General features: G+C 45.9%; 1 protein-coding gene across 4 annotated transcripts in view; it reads left to right on the top strand.

The window, feature by feature from the left end:
- Positions 1–21,496, top strand: part of BAIAP2 (BAR/IMD domain containing adaptor protein 2) — a 93,659-nt gene that overhangs the window by 45,762 nt on the left and 26,401 nt on the right. For all 4 annotated transcript variants that reach the window (XM_030533947.1, XM_030533950.1, XM_030533951.1 and 1 more), the window contains 3 exons: positions 2,140–2,201; positions 3,019–3,090; positions 3,852–3,989. In XM_030533947.1, coding sequence (XP_030389807.1) covers positions 2,140–2,201; positions 3,019–3,090; positions 3,852–3,989 — 272 coding nt within the window. The remainder of the gene's footprint in view (positions 1–2,139; positions 2,202–3,018; positions 3,091–3,851; positions 3,990–21,496) is intronic.

Here is a 21,496-nt window from a genome sequence, read left to right as displayed (position 1 = left end):
AAAATGCTTTGAGAAGAGCATATCAATTCAGCCCACAAAAGCAAGGCCTCCCTCCCCCACCCCACCCCATTCATGTTGCTGCACACTATGCTACAATATGCAACATGCATGGGTCTCAGCCCCCATCAAGCCTAGATCCAGTCCAGTGGCTGGGCAGAGTGGTAGCCATAATTGCAGCCCGTTGTGGGTTTGTCAGGGGTCTGACTTAAACACTTAGGTGGTTCTTAGCCCCTTTTTTAGCATGCTTAATTTGGGCACCTGTGTTGCCTTGAGATGAGATTGTGCCTGCTTTTCCCACCCTGCTGTTGCTGCTTTGGCATTACTGAGCTGTCTGAGGTTGGTCCTGTATAAGGTAGGGTGTGTTGCTGCCAGTCGTTGCACTGGGAGCTCAGAGCTGCTCTGCAGGGAATGATCTATAGTGAGGATGCTTTGTTTTTGTTACATTCCCTTTAATAGACGCTTGCAGCCTGGCTGTGAGGTGCTGAGCAGAGCAGAATTAACCAATGCTGAATAAAAGACTCAATCGGCCTGCGAGATTACTTAGAGCATCAGTTGTTGCTATGTGTGATTCCCAGCACAGTGTATTGGGAGGGGGTTTTAATCCCGAAAGAGCTGTTTGGCAGTCCTGACTGTCAGCAGTGTGTCTTGAGTAGCGCTGTGGTCAGAGCGAGTTCAGCGGGACACTGACACTTGCCCTGTAAAATACAGGAGGGTGGAAGTGCAGAGAACTTCTGTTAGAGGAGAGACTTAATTCACCTGCCCTGAGGTCCCCACTGAGCTGCCACTGCCACGCTGTGGGAGAGCCCAGAGTGGATGCCCTGGACTCAGAAGCCAGAAGGGGCTGGAGAAGGGTGAGAGCTGAGAAGAATTAGAGTAAAATAGTTCCTAACAGCATCACTCCTCTGGTTCAAAATGGCTGTGCTTGCTGTAAGAAACGCACGGCTGAGCTGGGATTAGCGGCTGTAACTATGGCTACTGTTCCTGCACTTGGGGGGGTTTCCAAGTTTTTCCTTGATGGTAGCTGTGCCACCTTTGCATCATGGGGCTTTGAGCAGCCTCCACAGGCCCATTACATAGGCTCTTACTTTCTACCCTGGATGCTGCTGGATTTTTGTGAATCGCTATTTTTGATCCCATAGCATATGTTCCTCTAACCAGACCTAATCTGCTTCTAGGACTGAAGAAACTCCCCTCCTCAAATTACATCTGCTCCATATTTTTGCTATAGTAGAGACCTGGCTCTCACAGATGTTCCTTTTATTCTGTCGCTAAGGTGTCCACGGGGGCTGGCATATTGCCTCTTATCCCGAGGGATCTCTGAGTACTTCAAAAAACCCATGCCTCGGCTATAGAAAGGAGGGAGTGGGTTACTCCCCACTGCAATGCGTTCTCTGCCAGGGGAGAATGCAGCAGCCATTCTGTCACCCCTACTGTATGCTCCAGTCTTTGAAAGCGAGGAAGAACTTCCCTGTTGAACTACACTGGGGAGGAAAGGGAGGCGGAGTAGAATTATCCAGTCTGGACTTGGGCCAGGACACCAGGGCTAATGACCATACACCTGGAGTAAGTGTCAAGGGGATCCCTTAATGACCACGAGTGGTGGGGATCTCTGTATCATGACTTGACTTGTCCAAAAGCTAGAACCTTCAGCTTCACAGCACCCTCTAGTACCATGCTGGGAAGCCAGGTTCAGTGCTGACTCAGGAATAGGATTATACTAGTGTGCATGTGCTCATAGTGCTGGCTGTAGTGAGCAGAACTGTGCTTCTGGTGTGGACAGTTCACACTTATGCAGGGTTCCAGGGTCCTCTGCTCATGCTGCTGCTGCTGCTTCCTTTTTTCCCTCCTTTTATTGCATTGCATAATCAGAAGAGGCAGCATGTAGGTTTCCAAACCTCCTAGCTAAACATCTGCATGTTTGAGACTTAAATGAGCTTCTGATGCATAAACGCTCTGTGAAGGCCCAAGAGCACTGAGCTTATTCTGTAAACTCAAACTGCAAAACACTTAATCTGATCTCTCATTCCTTCAGTCTTGTTGCGAATGTCCCCATCCTTCCCAGCTGCATCGGTGTGCATGATGTCGTCTGGAAAGAGCTGAGTGTCTTTAAAACCCTCCTTCTGTTTCTTGTCTTTCTAGGGGATGTTCTCTTCCAGATGGCAGAAGTTCACAGACAGATTCAAACTCAGTTGGAAGAGATGGTAAGTACTGTACAGCTTGCAGACGTGTTCTCTAGAGAGTCTGGATGGGCCAAACACAGAGGGGGAACAGCAGGAAGCTTTTGGACCAGCAGGTGTCTCAGCAATTTGGTGGCCTTTAGCTGCATTTTAGTGTGGCAATGCAACCACAGTACTGCACAGAGGGGATGCATGAAATAATTGCCAAGTGTTTAGCTATGAGTAGAAACCTCACTTAGCAAACCTGGACTGAATAAAAGAATACATTGTGCAGGGAGGATCAAATGCACTAGGATGTCTAGAGAGCACTTGTGCAAGTGGTATTGTCTGGACAAAAGAGCCAGCTATTCAACAAATCTACTTCATGCAGAGCCAGTTAGCATCAGTCCTCCAGCGCTCTGACCAGGGAGCAAAATGGGCTTCAGTTTCTTATCCGCATATACTGACTTTATCTAGAACTGGGTTATCCTGCTGATGTCCAGCCTCTCCTACTGGGTCTCTCTCCATATGGGCTTCCATCTGTTTCTCTCAGGCCATCAGCCTCTCTTCCTTCATGTAGCCAATTATATACCTGTTTTCCCATGGCCAATTGGCTGCCCTAATGTTAACGTGCCTCTTTCTGTGGTGTATCCACTGTCTGTCTCTCTTCACTCTGTCTTGTTTCATCCACTGCTCTCCATCAGCTTGCTGTTGCCTGTATACATTCTACTTTGCAAACATCCCCTCATCTCTTCCTCACTAAACTGTCCTCTGCATCACACACTCGTGCTCTCTTTTTGTATTTGGATTTAAAGCCAGGTCAGTGTTTGCTAGAATATGTGCTTTGTTTTTTGTCTTCAAGCTGAAGTCTTTTCACAATGAGCTACTGACACAACTGGAGCAGAAAGTAGAACTGGATTCCAGGTATCTAAGTGTAAGTAAATCAAAACTTCTTATTTTAATAAACATGAGCATGTTCCCAGCTCTTTTTTTGACTATTTGCTGCTGCCTTCTCCACCAGCATTGCAAGTTTGTCCTAGTCAATATGGGGGTGCAAGTGTTCCACCTTGACTGCTTGTTTGGGATCCCATTACCTTCATGTAATCCTGAATACAGTTGCTGGAATTAAAGACCAGCCTCTCACCATGTTGCAGATTTTTAGCAAAAAATACTCTGGTGCTCTAAAACCTGTGGGCTCCAACCATCTCAACTCTGTGATGGCCACACTTAACATTTTCTGTTTAATCTGCGTGAACAGATACTAATTATGAATGACTATTTGCGTTATGGTATTGTCCAGAATATGGTAGGTGCTTTCCAGTCATCCTGCGCTCCCAGCTGTAAGGAGCATGCAGTCTAACTCTCATTGCTGCTAGTGATTGCTGTTTTTAAAGAGGAGAGTGATCCTTTTTCTTAATTTGGTAGTCCACCGTGAAACCACCAGTGTGCTGATATTTCTGCTTTCTGGGTCATTGGGAATCTGGTGTCCCCTCATCTCCCAGAGGAGGATGGCTGCACAGTTGCCTTGTAAACGTGCAAGTGTTCTAAAACATGCCTCTTGCATCAGGAACGTGGCTGTGAAAGCCTTAGCTACAAGGAGAATGTAAACCGTGCTCATTAGGAGCAGAAAACCTCTGCTAATCTGCTGAGCCATTGTTTCAGCTGTTCAGTGCTTCCCCCTGTTTTTATATTCAGGCTGCATTGAAGAAATACCAGACTGAGCAAAGGAGCAAAGGGGACGCGCTAGAGAAGTGCCAGGCAGAGCTGAAAAAACTTCGGAAGAAGAGCCAAGGGAGCAAAAACCCTCAGAAGTACTCGGATAAGGAGCTCCAGGTAGGACTCTTGGCTGGTAGTCTGCTGTCAGTACCATTGAGGGTATTGACTGAAATGGGCCTTAGTGAGTACTCCTTTGGTTGCTAAGTTCATAGGATCATAGAAATGTGGGGCCGGAAGGGACCTTGAAGTCATCTAGTCCAGTTGCCTGTATACAGAGTATGGTATACCTAGACCATACCTGACAGGTGTTTGTCCAACTTGTTCTTAAAGAATATTAGCCTTTTTCACAACTCCCTCACATTGGTGACTCCTATTCAATTTGTGATCCACTATAACTCCCCGATCCTTTTTGCAGTACTATCACCTAGCCAGTTGTTCCCCATTTTGTAGTTGTGCATTTGATTTTTTTCCTTAAGTGTGGAACTTTATTGAATTTCGTCTTTTTAATTTCAGATCAATTCTCTTGTGTTCCTCCCCTCTTGTTAATACTTGTGCTGAATATCTGGCCACAATTAACACTGAAGCAAATCAGGCATTAAATACTTCTGCCCCCTTGATGTCATCCATGTGTAGCTCTTCTTCTTCCTTGCTCAGTAGAGAACCAACAATCCCCTTTGGCTTTCTCTTGCACCTAACGTATTTGTGGACCCTCTTCATATTGCATTGTGTGCCTTGCTAGGTGTAACTCCTTTTGTACCTTACCCTTTCTGGTTTTATCCCTATATGCTTGTGCTGTTCTTTTGTACACCTCCTCCTTAGCAATTGGTGCATGTTTTCACTTATAAGGGTTCCTTTTTGACTCTTCAGGTCATTTAAAGAGCCTCTGCTGGAACCATATCGGCCTCTTACTATTCTTACACTAGATAGGCTGTTTTGCTGTTCGTGCATCACTTCCTAGAGGCAGTCCCAATGTGGAAACCCCTTAGATAGGAAAACAGGGAGCCATTATCACACATAAGCTGAGCACCTTTAAGAAGAGAAGGAGGGAACATGGTCCGGAAGATACAACATAGGGCTGGAAACTGGAAGACCTGGCTGTTCAGTTGGCCATTAGATCCTGGGCAAATCACTTCACCTTTCTCTGCTCTCTCTAAACTGATGAATGATATTCAGTTTTGCAAAGCACTTTGAGATCTACTGATGAAAAGCATTGTATAAAAGTCAGAAGTCAATTGGGCTCATTGGGCAGACGCAAGCCAGTTTCACAGCCAGTGGCAAACAATGGAATCCTTTGACCAGCATCCCATCCAACTGCCTTTGACTGCTCTAACCGGATGGAATCAGATACCCATTCTGCAGCAGGGTGAACTGGAAATAGCCTTTCAGTCTGAGATTGAGCAAAACATGAACCCATGACCTTCAGGACTATAGTCAAGCACCTTAACCATTCAGCCAGAGTTAGTTAATTCTGTCTCCTTGAATTGACTGAGATTGACTCTTCACTTATCAGTGAAAGACCCAAGAAATAAAATTTTCATCCTAGTGAATTTCCATTGTCAGACAATCTCACTCTGGATCTTTCTGCTGAAATATTTTCTGTAGCCTCCTGGCTTTAAATTCCTATCCATTTCTCCCCCTCCACTCCCTTGGTACGACAGCTTGTACATGCTGGAGGCGTTTTTTCATTAGACAGCAAAAAACTTATCTAAATAGCGACTTTTGATTCAAGCGTACTTAAACTGCATACTGTTTTTTCTAATCAGATTTTGATTGCACCCTCCTGAGACTGCTGTATTTGAGTCCCTAGGCAGAGAGACTCTCTCCTCTCCCCAAGACACAAACTGCTGTGTACGGCTGTTCTTGAGAGAAGTGTGTTTGTGTGTGGTGGTTTTTTTTTTTTAATAGGCACATTTTAAGAGGCTAAAGCTTCAGGATTTCCAGGCAGAGATAAATGGGGGATAATATTTAATTTCAATGTATCCCACAGAGTTCTGAGAAGGCATTGCTGACACATGCAGAGCATCAGGAATTACTTTCCTGGGTACAGTTGCAGTAAAAGACCTGCAGCATGCCCATGGCTGGCCCCGGTCAGCTGACATAAGTTTGGGCTGGAGGAAGGATAGGCTAAACAGTGCAGGGTAGACACTTGGGCTGGAGTCTGGATTCTGAGACCCACTCTCCTCACAGGGTTTGAGTCGAGGCTCCAGCTCAAGACCAAACGTGTCTGCTGCAATTTTTAGTCCCACAGCCTGAGCCCTGCTAGCCTGAGTCAATCAACCCCAACTCCGAAACTTGGTGCTGTGAGGTTTTTATTGCACTTTCTGTTGACAGCAATGGACATCGAACCTGGATTGTGGCACAAGGTATATTGAGGGGTGTGGTGTTCAGGGGGTTAATGACTGTATTCATAGCATGGGTTAATCTCTTGTGGAAGTCACGGACCTCCGATTCAAGCCTCACCTGCAACACATCTGGCAAGCAATTAATACATAGATCTGTAAACACCTTCTGGCTTAAAATACTCTTTCTGCTTGTCTCTCTGTTAATTGTAGCCATGGCTATGGAGTAAAAACAGTGTCAATGGCACATTCCTGTTAGGCAAAATTGACCCACAGGCCAGATGACTTGCTAGCTCCTGTCTCTTAATGCAAAACTTTCAGCAGCCGTGTTGCCCCTGGGATCAGAGTTAACCAAAGGTTATTTTGAATGAGGTCATACTTCCTAAATGTTCTCTTAAACATAGGTAGCAGCTCCTCAGCCTGGGTTTATTGAAGTTCTCTGTACCAAAAAGCAGATGTGAAGTACTCACCAGCTAATTAGAATGAAGGTTATATAGGGGAGACTACGCTTTTTAGTTGTACTAAAACTCAGTGAGGGAGTTATTCTGTTAGCAGTGTGGAGCAGAAAGATCACCGAAGGGAAAAACTGGAAGTGTTTATCAGCATTCTTATCTCAAGCTTCTGGAAATAAATCTTGTGCTTGTTTAAAATGCTGCATATTGAATTTTTACTCATCTGTCCTGAGGCATCATTTATCCAGTGGCATTTTGATAGTGGGGCTGCTGAGAGCCATTTAACAAAACTGTGAACCCTGTATATGTTGGAAACCACTTCAAGTCCAGGTGTGCTGCCACACCCCCAGCACCCTGAGTTCTAGCATGTGTTCTTAAACAACCTCAGGGGGGTACAAGAAGCTAATTTTAAAAGCCAATCTAAAGTGTTTCGGGATAGTAAAACATTCAGAGAAGCCCTGTTTACTGGCTTATCCTGCTTGAAGACTTGAGCACGTGAACTCTTCATTTAAAGATTTTTAAATCACTTCTGAATATCTGCTTCCTTGCAGCATCTCTTAATTGCCAGCTGAAAGAGAAGGAATGGTAGATGAGTGGGCAAGGGTGTCTTTAGATGCAGAAAAACACAAGGCACCAAGATTGGCAATTAGCTATCACTTGCTCACGAATGTTGCCTGTATGGACAAAACTAAAATCCTGCCACTGCTCCTTTGTCTCCCATGAGTCATCTAAGCACCTAGGGACTGCATTGTCCTTATTTTTGCAGGGATTCCCCCACCTATACTGTACACCTCCAAGTTAGCTAATGAATTCTCCCCTTCTCCTCCTCCATCTGCACCTCTCAGCCATGCGAGAGAGAGGGTCCGTTAACTGAGCCTTTGATGTTCTTGACACAAAGGAGCAGAGTGGGTTAGTTCTATTGGCGTGACTTGTTTTGGGTAAAGCAAAGAAACTGGATCAATCTTTCAAGCACTTAATCTTTCTACAGTAGGCGTTCAGGAAGAGCTTATCTCTTTGGAAAAACCTTACAATGGTTTTTAAGCTAAAGAGCTGTGAAAACTGCTGGGTTTTTCTGGATTAAAATAAAAAGCTGGCATTGCTGAATTTGACCAAGTGGTGCTGATTCCTCTGTGCTGCTCTGTGTTGGGGCTTCATGTCCTCAAAAGAAAAAAACAAACAAAAAAAAAAAGCAAGCCCTTTTGGGGCCCTCTTAAAACTATTTTCCCTTTTTCTTTATGGTGGATTTGAAAGCATGGGGTTTTGGGCTGCTTTGGCAAAACGGCTAAGCCTCTTTACTGGCCCAGGATGCCTGACCTGCCATAGGCTCAAGTGGACTCTTGCCATAAATGCTCACTGGAAAACTTGGGATAAATGTTTAAATCCATCGAGCCCTGGGAGAAGAACATACACACCCTGTGGAGAATCACATGTGGAGGAATGGGAATATATTGTTCCTAAGATAGCAGAGGTCTGGTGTGATGATGTGGCTTGGCAATAGGAAGTGGCATAGCTTTTAACTTAATATGCGGAGTGGAACCGTGTAACATGGCCCCACAGCAGTTTCATGCGGGCTGCATGCTGGGTGTAGTCATCCTGGGTCTGGCCTTATCCCTGCCCATAACGGTTGTTTCTCATCTTGGCTTAGCGCAAGGGCTTGCCATGCTCAGGACGGGAGCACCAACGTAGTCTGTTTAGTTTTTTCTTCTTCCTCTTCAGCTGATCTCGACTGACTTCCTATATCTAAAGAGGAGCTGGTTTGAGGAGGAAACCTCTTGTCTGGGGTACAGAGGATGGAAAAACTTGCCAGCATTGGAAGTGAAGAATCCCAGCTTTTTTGGCAGCTCTGAATTCTCTGCTGAACAGCTGCTGATGTCACACAGACATCCAGTCTTGTTCCACAAATATCTGATCTCTGACAACTTTGCTTATTTAAACTAGACCCATTTGCTTCTTGGCAGCGGAATTGGCATTTTGCTCAGATGCTGCCAGCTTCTGAGTTTTTGGGGTGTGTTATACCCTCGCTTAGCACAGTCTGTGTAGTGGTTGTCTTCTAAAACCAACCAACTTGGGGCTTTAAGGGAGATGCACTTCTAGAGACCAAGCTGGAGCCAGGCTTCACTAAGCCAGTGTCTGAAAGGATGTGTGTTGCAGATGAGTTTGTCTTGTAGTGAGAGAAGTTGCTGTTGGCAAAAATATCCTAGCAGTTACAGAAAAGTCATTCTATTCCATAAAAAAAACAAAACCTTGAGGGCTACTAGATTTGTTATCATATCCCCTTAAATGCAAGTGACTGTTAAACAGCCAGGATTCAGAACCTGTGCAGTGTTCTGTTGTCATTTAGAACTGCAGGAAGTGTAATTGCTCTTCTGTGCTGTTTCTTTGTTTGCTGACAAACTGCTGTAATTCACTGTCCTGAAATAAAACTGAAGCTTACAATTGGTGCCCCAGGAGGATAGGACTAGTGGCTGCTCTATGAATAGGCTCAACATGTTTGACTTCTTCCTATTCCACTCCCTCCACCCCACCCCGACTGTCTGAGGCCATGGCTACATTGGTGCTTTACAGCGCTACAACTTTCACGCTCTGGGGTGTGAAAAAAACACCTCCCTGAGTGCTGCAAGATACAGCGCTGTAAAGCCTCAGTGTAAACAGTGCCGCAGCGCTGGGAGCACGGCTCCCAGCGCTGCAAGCTACACCCGTAGAGGATGTGGAGTACGTGCAGCGCTGGGAGAGCTCTCTCCCAGCGCTGGCGCCACGACAGCGCTGTGAAGTGCAAGTGTGGCCATACCCTCAGCCTTCCAAGACCCTCCAGCACATCCTTTCCTGGTCTAACTAGGATGTGTCCAGGACTAGACAAATACGACTGTTGAAGGTGTTTGGTTTCTGGCCTACCATGTGGCAGAGCAGGGCCACGATGAATCAAAGTTTTGAAAGAGCCATGGCTTAAGAGTCACCTGGTGTGTGAGATTGGCCAGTGGAATTGAGGCCAAACAACTATCTATCATTTCACTGGTGGTGGTTCTGGCGAATGCCTGCTTTTATTCTCCCTTTCACAAAGGGAAAGACCAGTGGCTAATCCAGATCAGGCATTCAGACTTGGTTTTGCTGTGTATCTTGTATGTGGGAAGCTGTAAGTTGACACAGACAGGCTTGCTAGCAGGACTCCACTGAAGTGGAAGTGTCCGTGTTCACTTCCAAATGAGCCCAAAGCAAAGCTAGTAAAGCCCCTTTTCTCTGAACAGGACCAAGCTAATCCTTGCCTGAGCTATCACCGGCCTGTCTGAATGTTCCAGCTGAAGTGTGAGCGCTCCTTTCATGCTTGCTTCCTTCACTAGTGTTCAGGGAGGGAGGGAGGGAGGGACTCTGAAGATTAATGTAGCTAAGTGGCAGAAGCATCACAGGATTTTCAATGGAAAAAGCTCTGCTTGCACGTTATGGTGTTGTCGCCTACAAGCAACTCAGTGTGGCTAGTTGTTGACCTGTGTATTCATCTGCTGTCCTGGTTATCGCTATTTAATACATTGCATTAGCTGATTGCTCAATATCTGTCCGTCTGTTTTGAGGCACAGTTGCTTTGGGTAACAAATCTTAAATCTGAGTCTACTGCAGCTGAGTCTGAAAACACTATCTGTTTCTGTATGCTAGATGGCTCTGGGATCACTTTTTATTGACTTGCTGAATATCAGTGCTCCCCAAACTGTGGGAGCACCCCCCAGGAGGACACAGACATGTTCAGGGGGACATGGCGGTGCAGGGGTCATGCCCCATGGAGGGTGGGGAGGAAGTGCCATTCAGCCCTGCTCTGGTCTCTGCTCCCAGCATCCCAGCCTCAAGCTGCAGATGGATTCCATTATGGGTGGGGGGACAGAAAAAATTTGAGGACCACCACCCTAAGTTGATCTCCCTCCCCTCCAACGTTAGTTCAGCCAGGTAGGCTTTTGTGTGATTTGCAATATCAGAAAAGCAGGAATCAAAGAATTTATTTTGAAAGCTCCTTTTTTTAGTTGTGCTAAATATTCTGACCTCTTCCCTATAAAGCAACCAACAATCATACCATCCTAATGGGTTTGAAATTGAAGCTAAGGGTATGGCTACATTTGGAATTTCAAAGCGCTGCCCCGGGAGCGCTGCCGTGGCAGCGCTTTGAAGTGAGTGTAGTAAGAGCGGCAGCGCTGGGAGAGAGCTCTCCCAGCACTGCATGTAAACCACATCCCTTAGGGGTGTAGTGTGCAGCGCTGGGAGCCGTGCTGCCCTGATTACACTGACGCTTTACAGCGCTGTATCTTGCAGCGCTCAGGGGGGTGTTTTTTCACACCCCAGTTGCAGCGCTGTAAAGTGTGAGTGTAGCCAAGGCCTTAGACTTAAACAATACAGGTATCCAAACCTTTGAGGGTCTCAGCAGAAGGGCTGATAACTAGGGGAGAGGAGAATCTGGGTGTGTGTGTCTTTGTACAAAGAACTTGATAACTGTTTAAATCTCAGCCCTGAAGCTGGGGGTAGGTAGTGTCTGCCGAGAAACTGACTGTAGCCGAGTCCTCAGGACAGTAGAGATACCGGGGATAAGTCTGCCTACTTGAGTCTTGCAGGAAAGGCTAAGTTTAAATTTTACGCACATGAGAGATTTTCATTATTTTAACCCTCTTCTCTGACTGCTGTGTTCCTATGGATAAATACTTGTTTTGAACAAGTTATTCAATGTCGCTGCATTTACAGCTCCTAGAAGAAACCCAGATGGACCTGCTGAGGAAACAAGGGTGATATAACCTGGAGACCCAGTCTAAACAGTGGGGTGAACGGCAGGTTTACACTCTGAGATAAGTGCAGGTGCTGGGCCTGCCTCTTGGAAGGGGGCCCACAGAGACACTGGCTAAGGGGTCAAAGGTACAGCTCATCCTGGAACTGTGATACTTGGCCTTTCTTAGCAACTTCACCCATTCTCTTTATATTGCATTGGCAAGAACAGTATAGGAGTACAACGGACTTCCTCCAGCGAGGGGACTTGCTAATGTTGCAAGGTTTTCATTTGTACTTAGGTTGTTCTGGTCGCTCTGTGTTGGGGGACCGGAGGGGAGGGACACAGGCTAGCAGCAGCCTTATGTAAAGAGGAGGTTAAGTTACTCTGATACTTGACTGGAGAAGAACTCCTGGCCAGGTATCTAGTGCATTCAGGTGCATACGCATACGCTTCTCCTTTCTGAACACTTGAAATGCCGTTGGGTCAAATAGCTTATGGCTTTCATAAAGGTTTTGTAATTGAAGCCTCGCTTGGATATTCCCTTAAGGAGAAATAATTTTAGTTATAGGTCAGACAATCCTAACTGATAAGGACTTTGCTGTAATGAGGCCACCAGCTTTTATATAAAGACCAATAAAAAGAATTATGTCAAAGCTCAGAGGAGGTGCTGAATAATTGACATTAAGTTTAAAACACTAAAAATGAATCAGGCTAGATTTTCTGAAGTGCTGAGTACCGTCACCAGCGGGAGAGTAAAAAGGTAGCCCAATTAAAATCTCTCTAGTGCAGGTTCCAAGCATTTTGCTCATGGGTTGTTGCTCTGGCCTTCTCTCATTGCCCAGACTCGTTTCTCCTCTTCTGGGCCTGTTTAAATTTTAGGGCTGGGAGACGAGGTTTAAATTTAATAAATATCAGTCTTCAGCCCCACCTGACGCTCTCTCCCCACCTCTTGTACTGAAGTTTTTCTGAGTTCTTGCAGCTGCCTCTGCAGTTCCTAGTTATAGCCAGCTCCTGAAGCAGCCGAACACGCCATTGGGTAGAAGCACTGAGTGGAAGCAAAGGGTCCTGGAAACCTCAGGAGAGCCTGGTCTAAAGCTTCCAGCCCAGTTCTTGATGATCTGAGCCTCGAGAAGCCCCGACTCTCAGGCTGTTTCTGGTAGTGAGCCTGTGACTCAGTGCTAGAGGAACCATGACCAATCAAGGTATTTGCTGCACTTGTTTCAAGGTTTCTAATTGGTGAGTTGCTCCTAAAATGTGGGACAGTAAGGGGAGGAACCGGCTCCACTTTCCTTTTTAGTCAGTTACCCAGCTGCTCCAGCCATAGACCACTAGTCTTTCACCACTAAGGTCAGGCCTTAGCAAACGCAGGTCTTCGAGCTCTGCAGTGTAGTTTAGCAAAGCTGTAAGCCACTGTTATAAACACTTCTTGCATTGAAGGTTTTTTAACTCTTTCCCCCTCTGAGCTGAGATGCCCCAAATTAGTCTCCTGGACACTGCCATTACAGTTCATTTCTGCTCAGGTTTGGGATAACTTTGAAATGTGCCCTTCAGTAGAAAAATGGCTCCGCATGCTGCTAGCTCACACAGACCAATCCTAGATGTTCTCTACTGAGAAGTTGATGTCAAAATGCCCACATAGTCAGCCAAAGAGAGCAACTGGTTTCTGTTCTCTGCATTTTATTTAATGTCATGTGTGCATGACACTTTACAGAGAAGTAAGAAAACGAGGTTTTACCCTGAAGAACAGTCCTGTGAGAGGAAATGTAATGAGAAGACCCTAGATCATGGAGGAATGAAACAGGAGACCTGACTTTTAGCAATTATCGATTTATTAGCTTTGTGTGTTAGAATTGCCTGTGCACACTTCACATTGGATATGCTTCAACTAGTGCAGTAACCAACCACGTGTATCTGCTCACTCTGCAGAGTGTTTCATGCAGAGAGAATGTCAGTCGTGTCTTGCCTTGGGGTGGGTCTGTTGGGCCTTTACAGCAGATGAACAGTTTGTTTAAAAGGAGATTTGTGGACTGAAATGGGGATGTGAGGGGCTGGGAACCTGACTCTGAGCACATTGAGAGAGAACAGAACAAGGGGACGGGCCTCCTCAGGGGGGTGGTGAGGCTGCTGTGGCGGTGCACTGGCCAGGTGTGAAGGAAGAGGTGGGCAGAGCACAGACTAGTAAGATTGTGCCGTGGTGGTGGCGAAGCAAGCTTGACAAATCGGAAATGTCACCAGTACCTCTTGTTGTCTCACTGGGCGTGGGTTCAGGGCATGGTGCGACCCAAGGAGGTAATAAGTCAGTGTGCATTACCTCCTGAGTAAAAATAAATGAGCTGTTCCTTGGAGAGGGAAGATGGCTGAGTTATTGGGGCACTGGCCTAGGACTTGGGAGACTGGAAGTCGGTTCCCTGCTCTGCCTGAGATCACCTGTTCTGTGAGACCTTGGACAAAGTCCTTTAGCCTCTCTGCCTCTCTTCCCATGTGGACAATGGGAAAACAGCCCTCCCTGCATCACAGGATAAATACACGAAGATTGTGAAGGGCTTTGAGATCTACTGATGCAAAGCCCCTTCCTCTCAATCTTGTTTTGTTCCTGTTACCTAGCCTCCCAAGATGCAGTGGGTGCTTCATGGTCCCTGCCTGAAAACGCTTACAACCTAAATGCCACTTAGGGGGTCACCTGGTAAGGGAGGAAATTATCACAGAGAACGTGGCTAGCTCAGTGCAGGGATTCACTCTGGCATCACTTCTAGAGGACAAGTGTGGAAGAAAGGAGTTTGAGGCATTTCAGTGAAGCGACGACACCATGAATCAGAATGGGGGGGTTGCACCCAGTGCAGAGGGGGTGGCAGGAAGAAGCAGATGGCTCTGTAGGTTAACTTGCATTAGCATAGTAGTTTTGAATGCTGTTTGAATAAAGACATTTAGGAATAATCCCCAAATACTGGAATATTTGCAGTCTGTCTCAAATGCACAAATATGGGGAAAAACTGTCAGTTAAGTTGAATGTTGTTGCAGAATTTAGTGAGTAAAATGACTCTTCTTAGCAATGGAGATGGAAGAGACCCACCTGAATAGGGAGTCAGTGCTGTGTATCTCGCAACTGCTTATCCCAGTCTCTTCCCAAAGAGTTGGGGGCTGAATACTAAGGGAAGTACTGTGCCAGGAGCATTGAGTGGATTTCCCCTTATGGATGTAAATGTGCTAATGTGGTAGGACAGTGTTTATGAAATGAGGTGTTTGCGTATTCATAGGTCCATGTTCAGAACCTCATGGCCTTCTAGAGTAGGGGTTCTGAAACTGGGGTCAGGACCCCTTGGGGTTTAGGTTTTCATGGGGGGCAGGTCGCAAGCTGTCCGCCTTCCCCAACCCCATTTTGCCTCCAGCATTTATAATAGTGTTAAATGTACAAAAGTTTTCTTATTTTATAAAAGGTAGGGGAGGATTGCACTCAGAGGCTTGCTAGGTGAAAGGGGTCACCAGTACAGAAGTTTGAGAACCACTGGTCTAGAGGGATTGTTTCTTTGCAAAAGAAAATGGAACCCACTCCACATTTCATGGAAACCCACTTGCAGGCATTCTCCAATCCAGGAGGAAGGTTTGTTTACTAGAGCATCTTTGGCTCATTTCACAGCCTGAGGTCTGCTAGCTGCTTGTGTGTCTTGGAGAGAGGCATGTTAATATCTCCAGATCATTCTTAAAAACAAAACATACAAGCCCCCTAAAATGTCATATGTTAAAATAATGATGGACTCAGCAGCATGCTAGTAGATTTGCAGGAAGTCTGCATGTATAATTGAGTGCCAAAACCTTTCTCTGAAGTCTTGACTTCAGTGGAACTACACATGCATTTTAGTGGCTTGCAGCCAGCGTGCAGAAAGACTTTCAGGACTGAGCCTCAAATGCAGATGTGTGTGTGTTACTGACTAGCTGAGTGTTCTCTAGTCTCATTGAAAAGGCAGCAACTCCAGTAAGTAGCCTGTTGCCCCTTGTCACTCAGCTGATGTATTGATTATGCTGGAGGGTGGGGATAGGATACAGAGGGACCTAGACAAATTAGAGGATTGGGCCAAAAGGTCCTTGTTGAACCTCATCAGGTTTAAGTGCAGAGTCCTGCATTTGGGACGGAAGAATCTCATTCACTGCTACAGACTAGGGACAGAGTGGCTAGGCAGCAGATCTGCAGAAAAAGACCTAGGGGTTACTGTGGACAAGAAGCTGGATTTGAGTCAACAGTGTGCCCTTGTTGCCAAGAAGGCTAACGGCATTTTGGGCTGTATTGGGGCATTGCCAGCAGATCGAGGGACATGATCATTCCTCTCTATTCAGCATTGGTGAGGCCTCATCTGGAGTACTGTGTCCAGTTCTGTGGCTCCCCCACTACAGAAAGGATGTGGACAAATTGGAGGGAGTCCAGTGATGGACAATAAAAATGATTAGGGGGCTGGAGCCCATGACTTATGAAGAGAGGCTGAGGGAACTGGGATTGTTTAGTCTGCAGAAGAGAAGAATGAGGGGGGATTTGATGGCTGCTTTCAACTACCTGAAAGGGGGTTCCAAAGTGGATGGATCCAGACTGTTCTCAGTGGTAGCAGATGACAGAACAAGGAGTAATGGTCTCAAGTTGCAGTGGGGGAGGTTTAGGTTGAATATTAGGAAAAACTTTTTTCACCAGGAGGGTGGTGAAGCACTAGAATGGGTTACCTAGGGAGGTGATGGAATCTTCTTCCTTAGAGGCTTTTAAGGTCAGGCTTGACAAAGCCCTGGCTGGAATGATTTAGTTGGGGATTGGTCCTGCTTTGAGCAGGGGGTTGGAGTAGATGACCCCTGAGGTTCCTTCCAACCCTGATATTCTGTGATTAATTGTGATTCTGAATTGGAAGAACACCCCCTACAGAATCTTCCAGAATACTTTTCTGCAGATCCTGGATTCTGCTTCGTCTTCCATTCAAGTAGAGACCTAACCCAACTCTCCTTTGTGAGAGATCCCAGCTCAGGCAGTACAGCTGCAGGTGGCTGTGTTGTTCCTGTTACATCCCTAAGAGATCATTTGTGTCCAATATAACCTAGGAAAAGCAAAACCTTTCCTTCTCCTTTCTCTATAGCTTACACAAGCCTGGGTTCAGAATAATTGTTACTGAAGATGACAGAAGAAGCACACAGTAGTTCACTCATTCATAAATGGTATGAGGCTTGGAGTAGCAAACTTGTTTTAAGTAATGATAGCAAGACACAAATCTGTCACCCTGCCAGCTGTTGAAATGAAGTGGTTTTTAACAATAGCATCTCGTGTTTCCTTTCATCCTCATTGCAGAGTGGAGTGTAAATCCGTTTGTGGCCATAACATGGGGGAGGGGAGCGCACAACAGGGCTCTGTCTTGACTTAATTGCCACTTAACATCCCATATGTCACAATCTTGTGCCAGAACTTTCCATCTGCATTGGTGATGGCAGCTACTGGTAAAGCCTGGCTGGGGTGGCTCTGGAAACGCATGTAATGTTTGCTCACACCTTGTTCAGAAAGGGAAGGGCTGAGTTCCGTGGGGCACTGAATGATTCCGCTAGTTTAGGATCAACTCCTGGAAGCTAGAGCTGAAGCCATGTCCTTCCTGTGGCTGCTGCAGGGTCGTGATCCCTAAACATTCTGTCTAGTTTTAAATGTACTCAGCACTGTGGATTTCGTCACTCCCTTTGAGAGGCTGCTCTGCAACCTAATAGGTCTCTCTGACAGGAAGCATTCCCTGATAATCAGCCTTGCTTTTCCATTTCTTAATTTTTATCTCATTACTTCTAATTATTCCCCCTTGTGCCACCCTAAATAAATCCTCTGCTTTTGGAGCTCACACTTTTCAAAACCTTGTAGGCTGTTTCCATGTTCTCACATCATGGCAGTCTCTTAGCTCTCTGAATCCTTCCAATTCCTTCATCTATCCCTCTGATCTCCCGTGGTTGGTCTTTAGAGTCTGTTTCCAGAAAACTAGTGTTCTGGGCATGTTCCCACCAGAGCTATAGATTGACTGACTGACTGACTTCCCTCCCTACTCGTGATGGGATGCACTTGTGTATGTAGCCCAGCATTGCTTTAGCCATTTCTGCTGCCACAGCCTGTTGTAAACCCGTCTGTCTAGCAGTCTCCTGCAGTATTACTGGCTTCCCTCTGCTGAGGAGTGTTGGTGGTTTTCCCCTACATGCATTAGGGCTTGTCTACACTGGCAATTTACAGTGCTGCAACTTTCTCACTTGAGTGTGAAAACACCTCCTGAGCACAGCATGTTTCAGTGCTGTAAGCACTAGTGTAAACAGTGCATCAGTGCTGGGAGTGATGCCTCTTGTGAAGGTGGGTTTTTTAGAGCGCTCTGCTGTGAGTACACAAGCCACGTTAAAGCGCTGCCGGTATAGACTAGCCCTTAGCTTGTGATTTTTTTTTTTTTCCAAGCCAAATTGTATTGTTTGCCAGGTCCCCGTTAGTCCTCATGGGCGTTTGCTGCTCCTCCCAACTTCCATCTCTGGCAGATTTCATTAACGTGGTTCACTCTCTCCTTTCAGTCATTTATCAGAGGGACCCTGATGCAGATTCCTGCAGTACAACTCAAAATCAATACATTGCTGATTAGCGTTGCCCTTGGTTTTCACTCTTAGCTAGTTTTTCACAGAATTGTTTCTATCCAACACCATTTGAATTAATTTATTCAGTAACAATACATGATTGAATGCTTTAGTGAAATCCAAATATGACATCTGCTATTTTGCCTGCACTGACTCTCTAAATTGATCACTCTCTGCTTGGAAATTAGTGTTTGTCTCAAGGATTTTTTTGATCCTTAACATTCTAGTATTTTTTTTATATTCCTCTAGCCTTAGTTTGTTAACTTGTGCCAGCATCTGGGATGAGTTTATTGGTCTAAAATCTGAAAGTGCTTTGCAATCTCCGGTTGTCTTGTGTTAGTGGTGATGGTTGCTTCCATCCTGTATGGCTGTTTTTTCCTTCTTCCTCTGTTGCATAATCTCCCCCCAGGATATATTTGTCCTTATTCCTCCTAGTTATGAGCTGCTTACAGGGAGGGGAAAACCTGGTCCGTCAACGCAAAGCACTATACAAGTTAGTTGTTATAATAAATATTCAGTAAGCTCTACTGAGCATACGTCTCTTGATTTGCTAAACAGACCTTGCTTGTGTTACTGAGCTGTGTTTCTAGCAGAATCTCTTACAGGTGTTGTCTTGTAACAGATTCCAGCAGCCCAAGAGTTAAAGCTGTAGGCTGGAAGAATGGCTGCTGTTCTGGGAATGATTCACTGGGCAGTGCCTCCTTTTTAGGCAGCCTTCTGTGCTCTCTGCATAGATGATGGCTTTCACCTTGCTGGCTTGGCTGTGAGTGCCTCCCTCCCCCACCTGGAGAACAATGGAGGCAGTTTGTGGAGCTCTAAGTGGAGAGAGCTGCTAGGCTAATTGGGATTAGTCACCAATTTCCAGGGATAATTCTGTGTCTTGTGAGACCTATCCAGTTTTTTGAAGTGCAAGGTTTTACTCTTCCTCACTTCCCTTCCCTTCCCTTCCTCACCCTGGGAGTAAAGCTCAGGGTGACCAGACAGCAAGTATGAAAAATCGGGATGGGGGTTAGGGGATAATAGGCCCCTATATAAGACACAACCCCAAATATTCTGACTGTCCCTATAAAATCAGGACATCTGGTCACCCTAGCAAAGCTGCAGTTTCCTTCAACACAGTTCTGGTCTCCATGACTCCAAGCCTTAAGTGACAGCTATTTTAAAACAGAATTCCTCTCCCATCTAATATTCTTGGTTCCCTTGGTGCAGCGATGAAGTGCTGACATTGCTAATTAGGTCATCTTTGTTCCTGGTGCATATTTTAGCTGATGCCTATACCCGAGTGAGGGGAAAGTTATTTGAAGGGGCTCTCTCAACCTAGAAACCCAGAAACACTTTCCTGAGTTGTCTGTCAGTAGTTTGTGGGTTTTTAAGAGGTAGCAGGACATTACTCTATTACAGAGGGTTTCTGTAACTCTTCTCTCCCTAAATTCCTCCTCTGATGCCCAGGCAGCCCCTCCAGGGTTTGTGAAGCACGGCAGTCATTCACAATTGAGATTGTGTCTTGGAGGTTGCCCTCTGGGCCCATTCATGGGGAGAACAAATAGCAGTGGGTGTTTGATCTTCTGGCATGCTCCATGAAACACCACCTGCACTAAGCCAATACAATGGTAAGATGCTTCCTTTTTTCCCCTCCCAACACCCACCCTTTACCCACTCATGATGCTGACAGCCTTTGCCATGAGTTGGAGCCTACCTGCTGCATTCTGCACGCACATGGAGTGCACTTGTTTCATAGTGTACATAGAGCACTGTTATGTCAGTTTCAGAATACACAGGCTGGTGTGGAGTAGTGGGGAAGATTGGGAATCGTTTTTGAAGTTGGTTGTTTAAAAAAATGCAGTTTCTGGGTGCAGAACAGGGTTTTTTCTTCCTTTTCACTGCTGTCTGCTTTGTGCCCGTGGGGGAGATCCAGGAGCAAACTAGCCAGAAGACTCTCCTGGTGCAAAAAGCATGGATTCCCCAAGGGTTTGGTCTTGAGGAGGAGGCATGATCAGAACACAGGACTAGGAGCTAGGATTTCCTAATGCTAATGCCAGCTCTGACATGGGCTTGCTCTGTGGCTTTGGGCGAGTCACTTAATCTTGCTGTCTGTGTTTATTTCCCTTGTGTTTTTGTTCTGATAGCTGATACCAAAGTGCTCTGAAGAGACAACTGCTGTGAGTGGCTCCGTATTCAGTGAGAGACAGCAAATGGAAGGGGGGAGAGGGTTGGAAAAATTCCCTGTTTGGTTCTCTTCCAGGGAATCTTAGTTAGTCCACAAACCTCATTTAATTTGGGCTAGACTGTAAAGCTGGTCATGACAAGTCTGAGATGGCCTTGCAGGGAAGGTGGAAATGGAGCATATTTAGTTTAGTATTGAACCCTCCCTTTTATGTGGAGCATTTATTGCATAAAAATGAGGGGCATGAACGACTTCCGTATGAGTAGAGATTAATAAAACAGGGACTTCAGTTTGGAAAAGAGATGACTGAGGGAGGATATGACTGAGGACTATAAAATCATGATGGATCTGGAGAAAGTAAATTAGGAAGTGTTGTTGTTTACTCCTTCTCATAACACAAGAACTAGGGGTCACCAAATGAAATTAATAGACAGCAGGTTTAAAACAGTGTTTTTTTTTCACACAACGCAGTTAAGCCGTGGAACTCCTTGCCAGAAGATATTGGGAAGGTCAAGAGTATAACAGGGTTCAAAAAAGAACCATCCCAGTTCAGGGAGGACAGGTCCATCAATGGCTATTAGCCAGGATGGGCAGGGATGGTGTCTCTAGTCTCTGTTCACCAGGAGCTGGGAATGGATCACTTGATTCCCTGTTGTGTTCATTCTCTCTGGGGCACCTGGCACTGGCCACTGTCACAGGACAGGATACTGGGCTAGATGGACCTTTGGTCTAACCCAGTATGGCCGTTTTTATGTCGCTCAAAGTTACAAGTATGCAGTGTTACAGCCATGTCAGTCCCAGCATAGTGGAGAGACTAAGTGGGGAAGATATCACTTCGGCTGGGGGGAGAAACCAGCTTTGAAACTTACCCAGAGCTCTTCTTCAGGTCTGGGTGTTCACTGGCCACTTCACCTCGACTAGTCCCTTGCAATGTGTTAACTACGTACGCTAACCAATCTGTCCCCTCTTGGATTTAGCTGGGACACCCTGATGGCTTGTGTACACTTAGTGCTTCAGTGGCGCAGCTGCCCTGTTACCTGTATTGATGGGATTGGTTCTCTCATTGGCATAAATATCCATCTCCCCGAGCTAGATGGATGGGGGAATTGTCCCATCGCCCTAGCACTGTCTACACCGGGGATTAGGTCGGTTTAACTGTTACTCAGGGGTGTGGATTTTCCTAAGTGTAGACCAGGCCTGAGTACCTTTTCCAGACCTGAAGAAGCACTCTGTGCAAAGCTCAAAAGCTTCTCTTTCAGCAGCAGCAGCAGGCCCCAGAAAGGATATTACTTCCGGCACTTCTCTCTAAAGCTACGAATGCTCTTCAG

This window comes from Gopherus evgoodei, chromosome 15, assembly GCF_007399415.2.
Source record: "Gopherus evgoodei ecotype Sinaloan lineage chromosome 15, rGopEvg1_v1.p, whole genome shotgun sequence".
NCBI classification, from domain to species: domain Eukaryota; kingdom Metazoa; phylum Chordata; order Testudines; family Testudinidae; genus Gopherus; species Gopherus evgoodei.
Note: the sequence above shows the minus strand (reverse complement) of the source record. Positions and strands in the feature narration are given on the sequence as shown.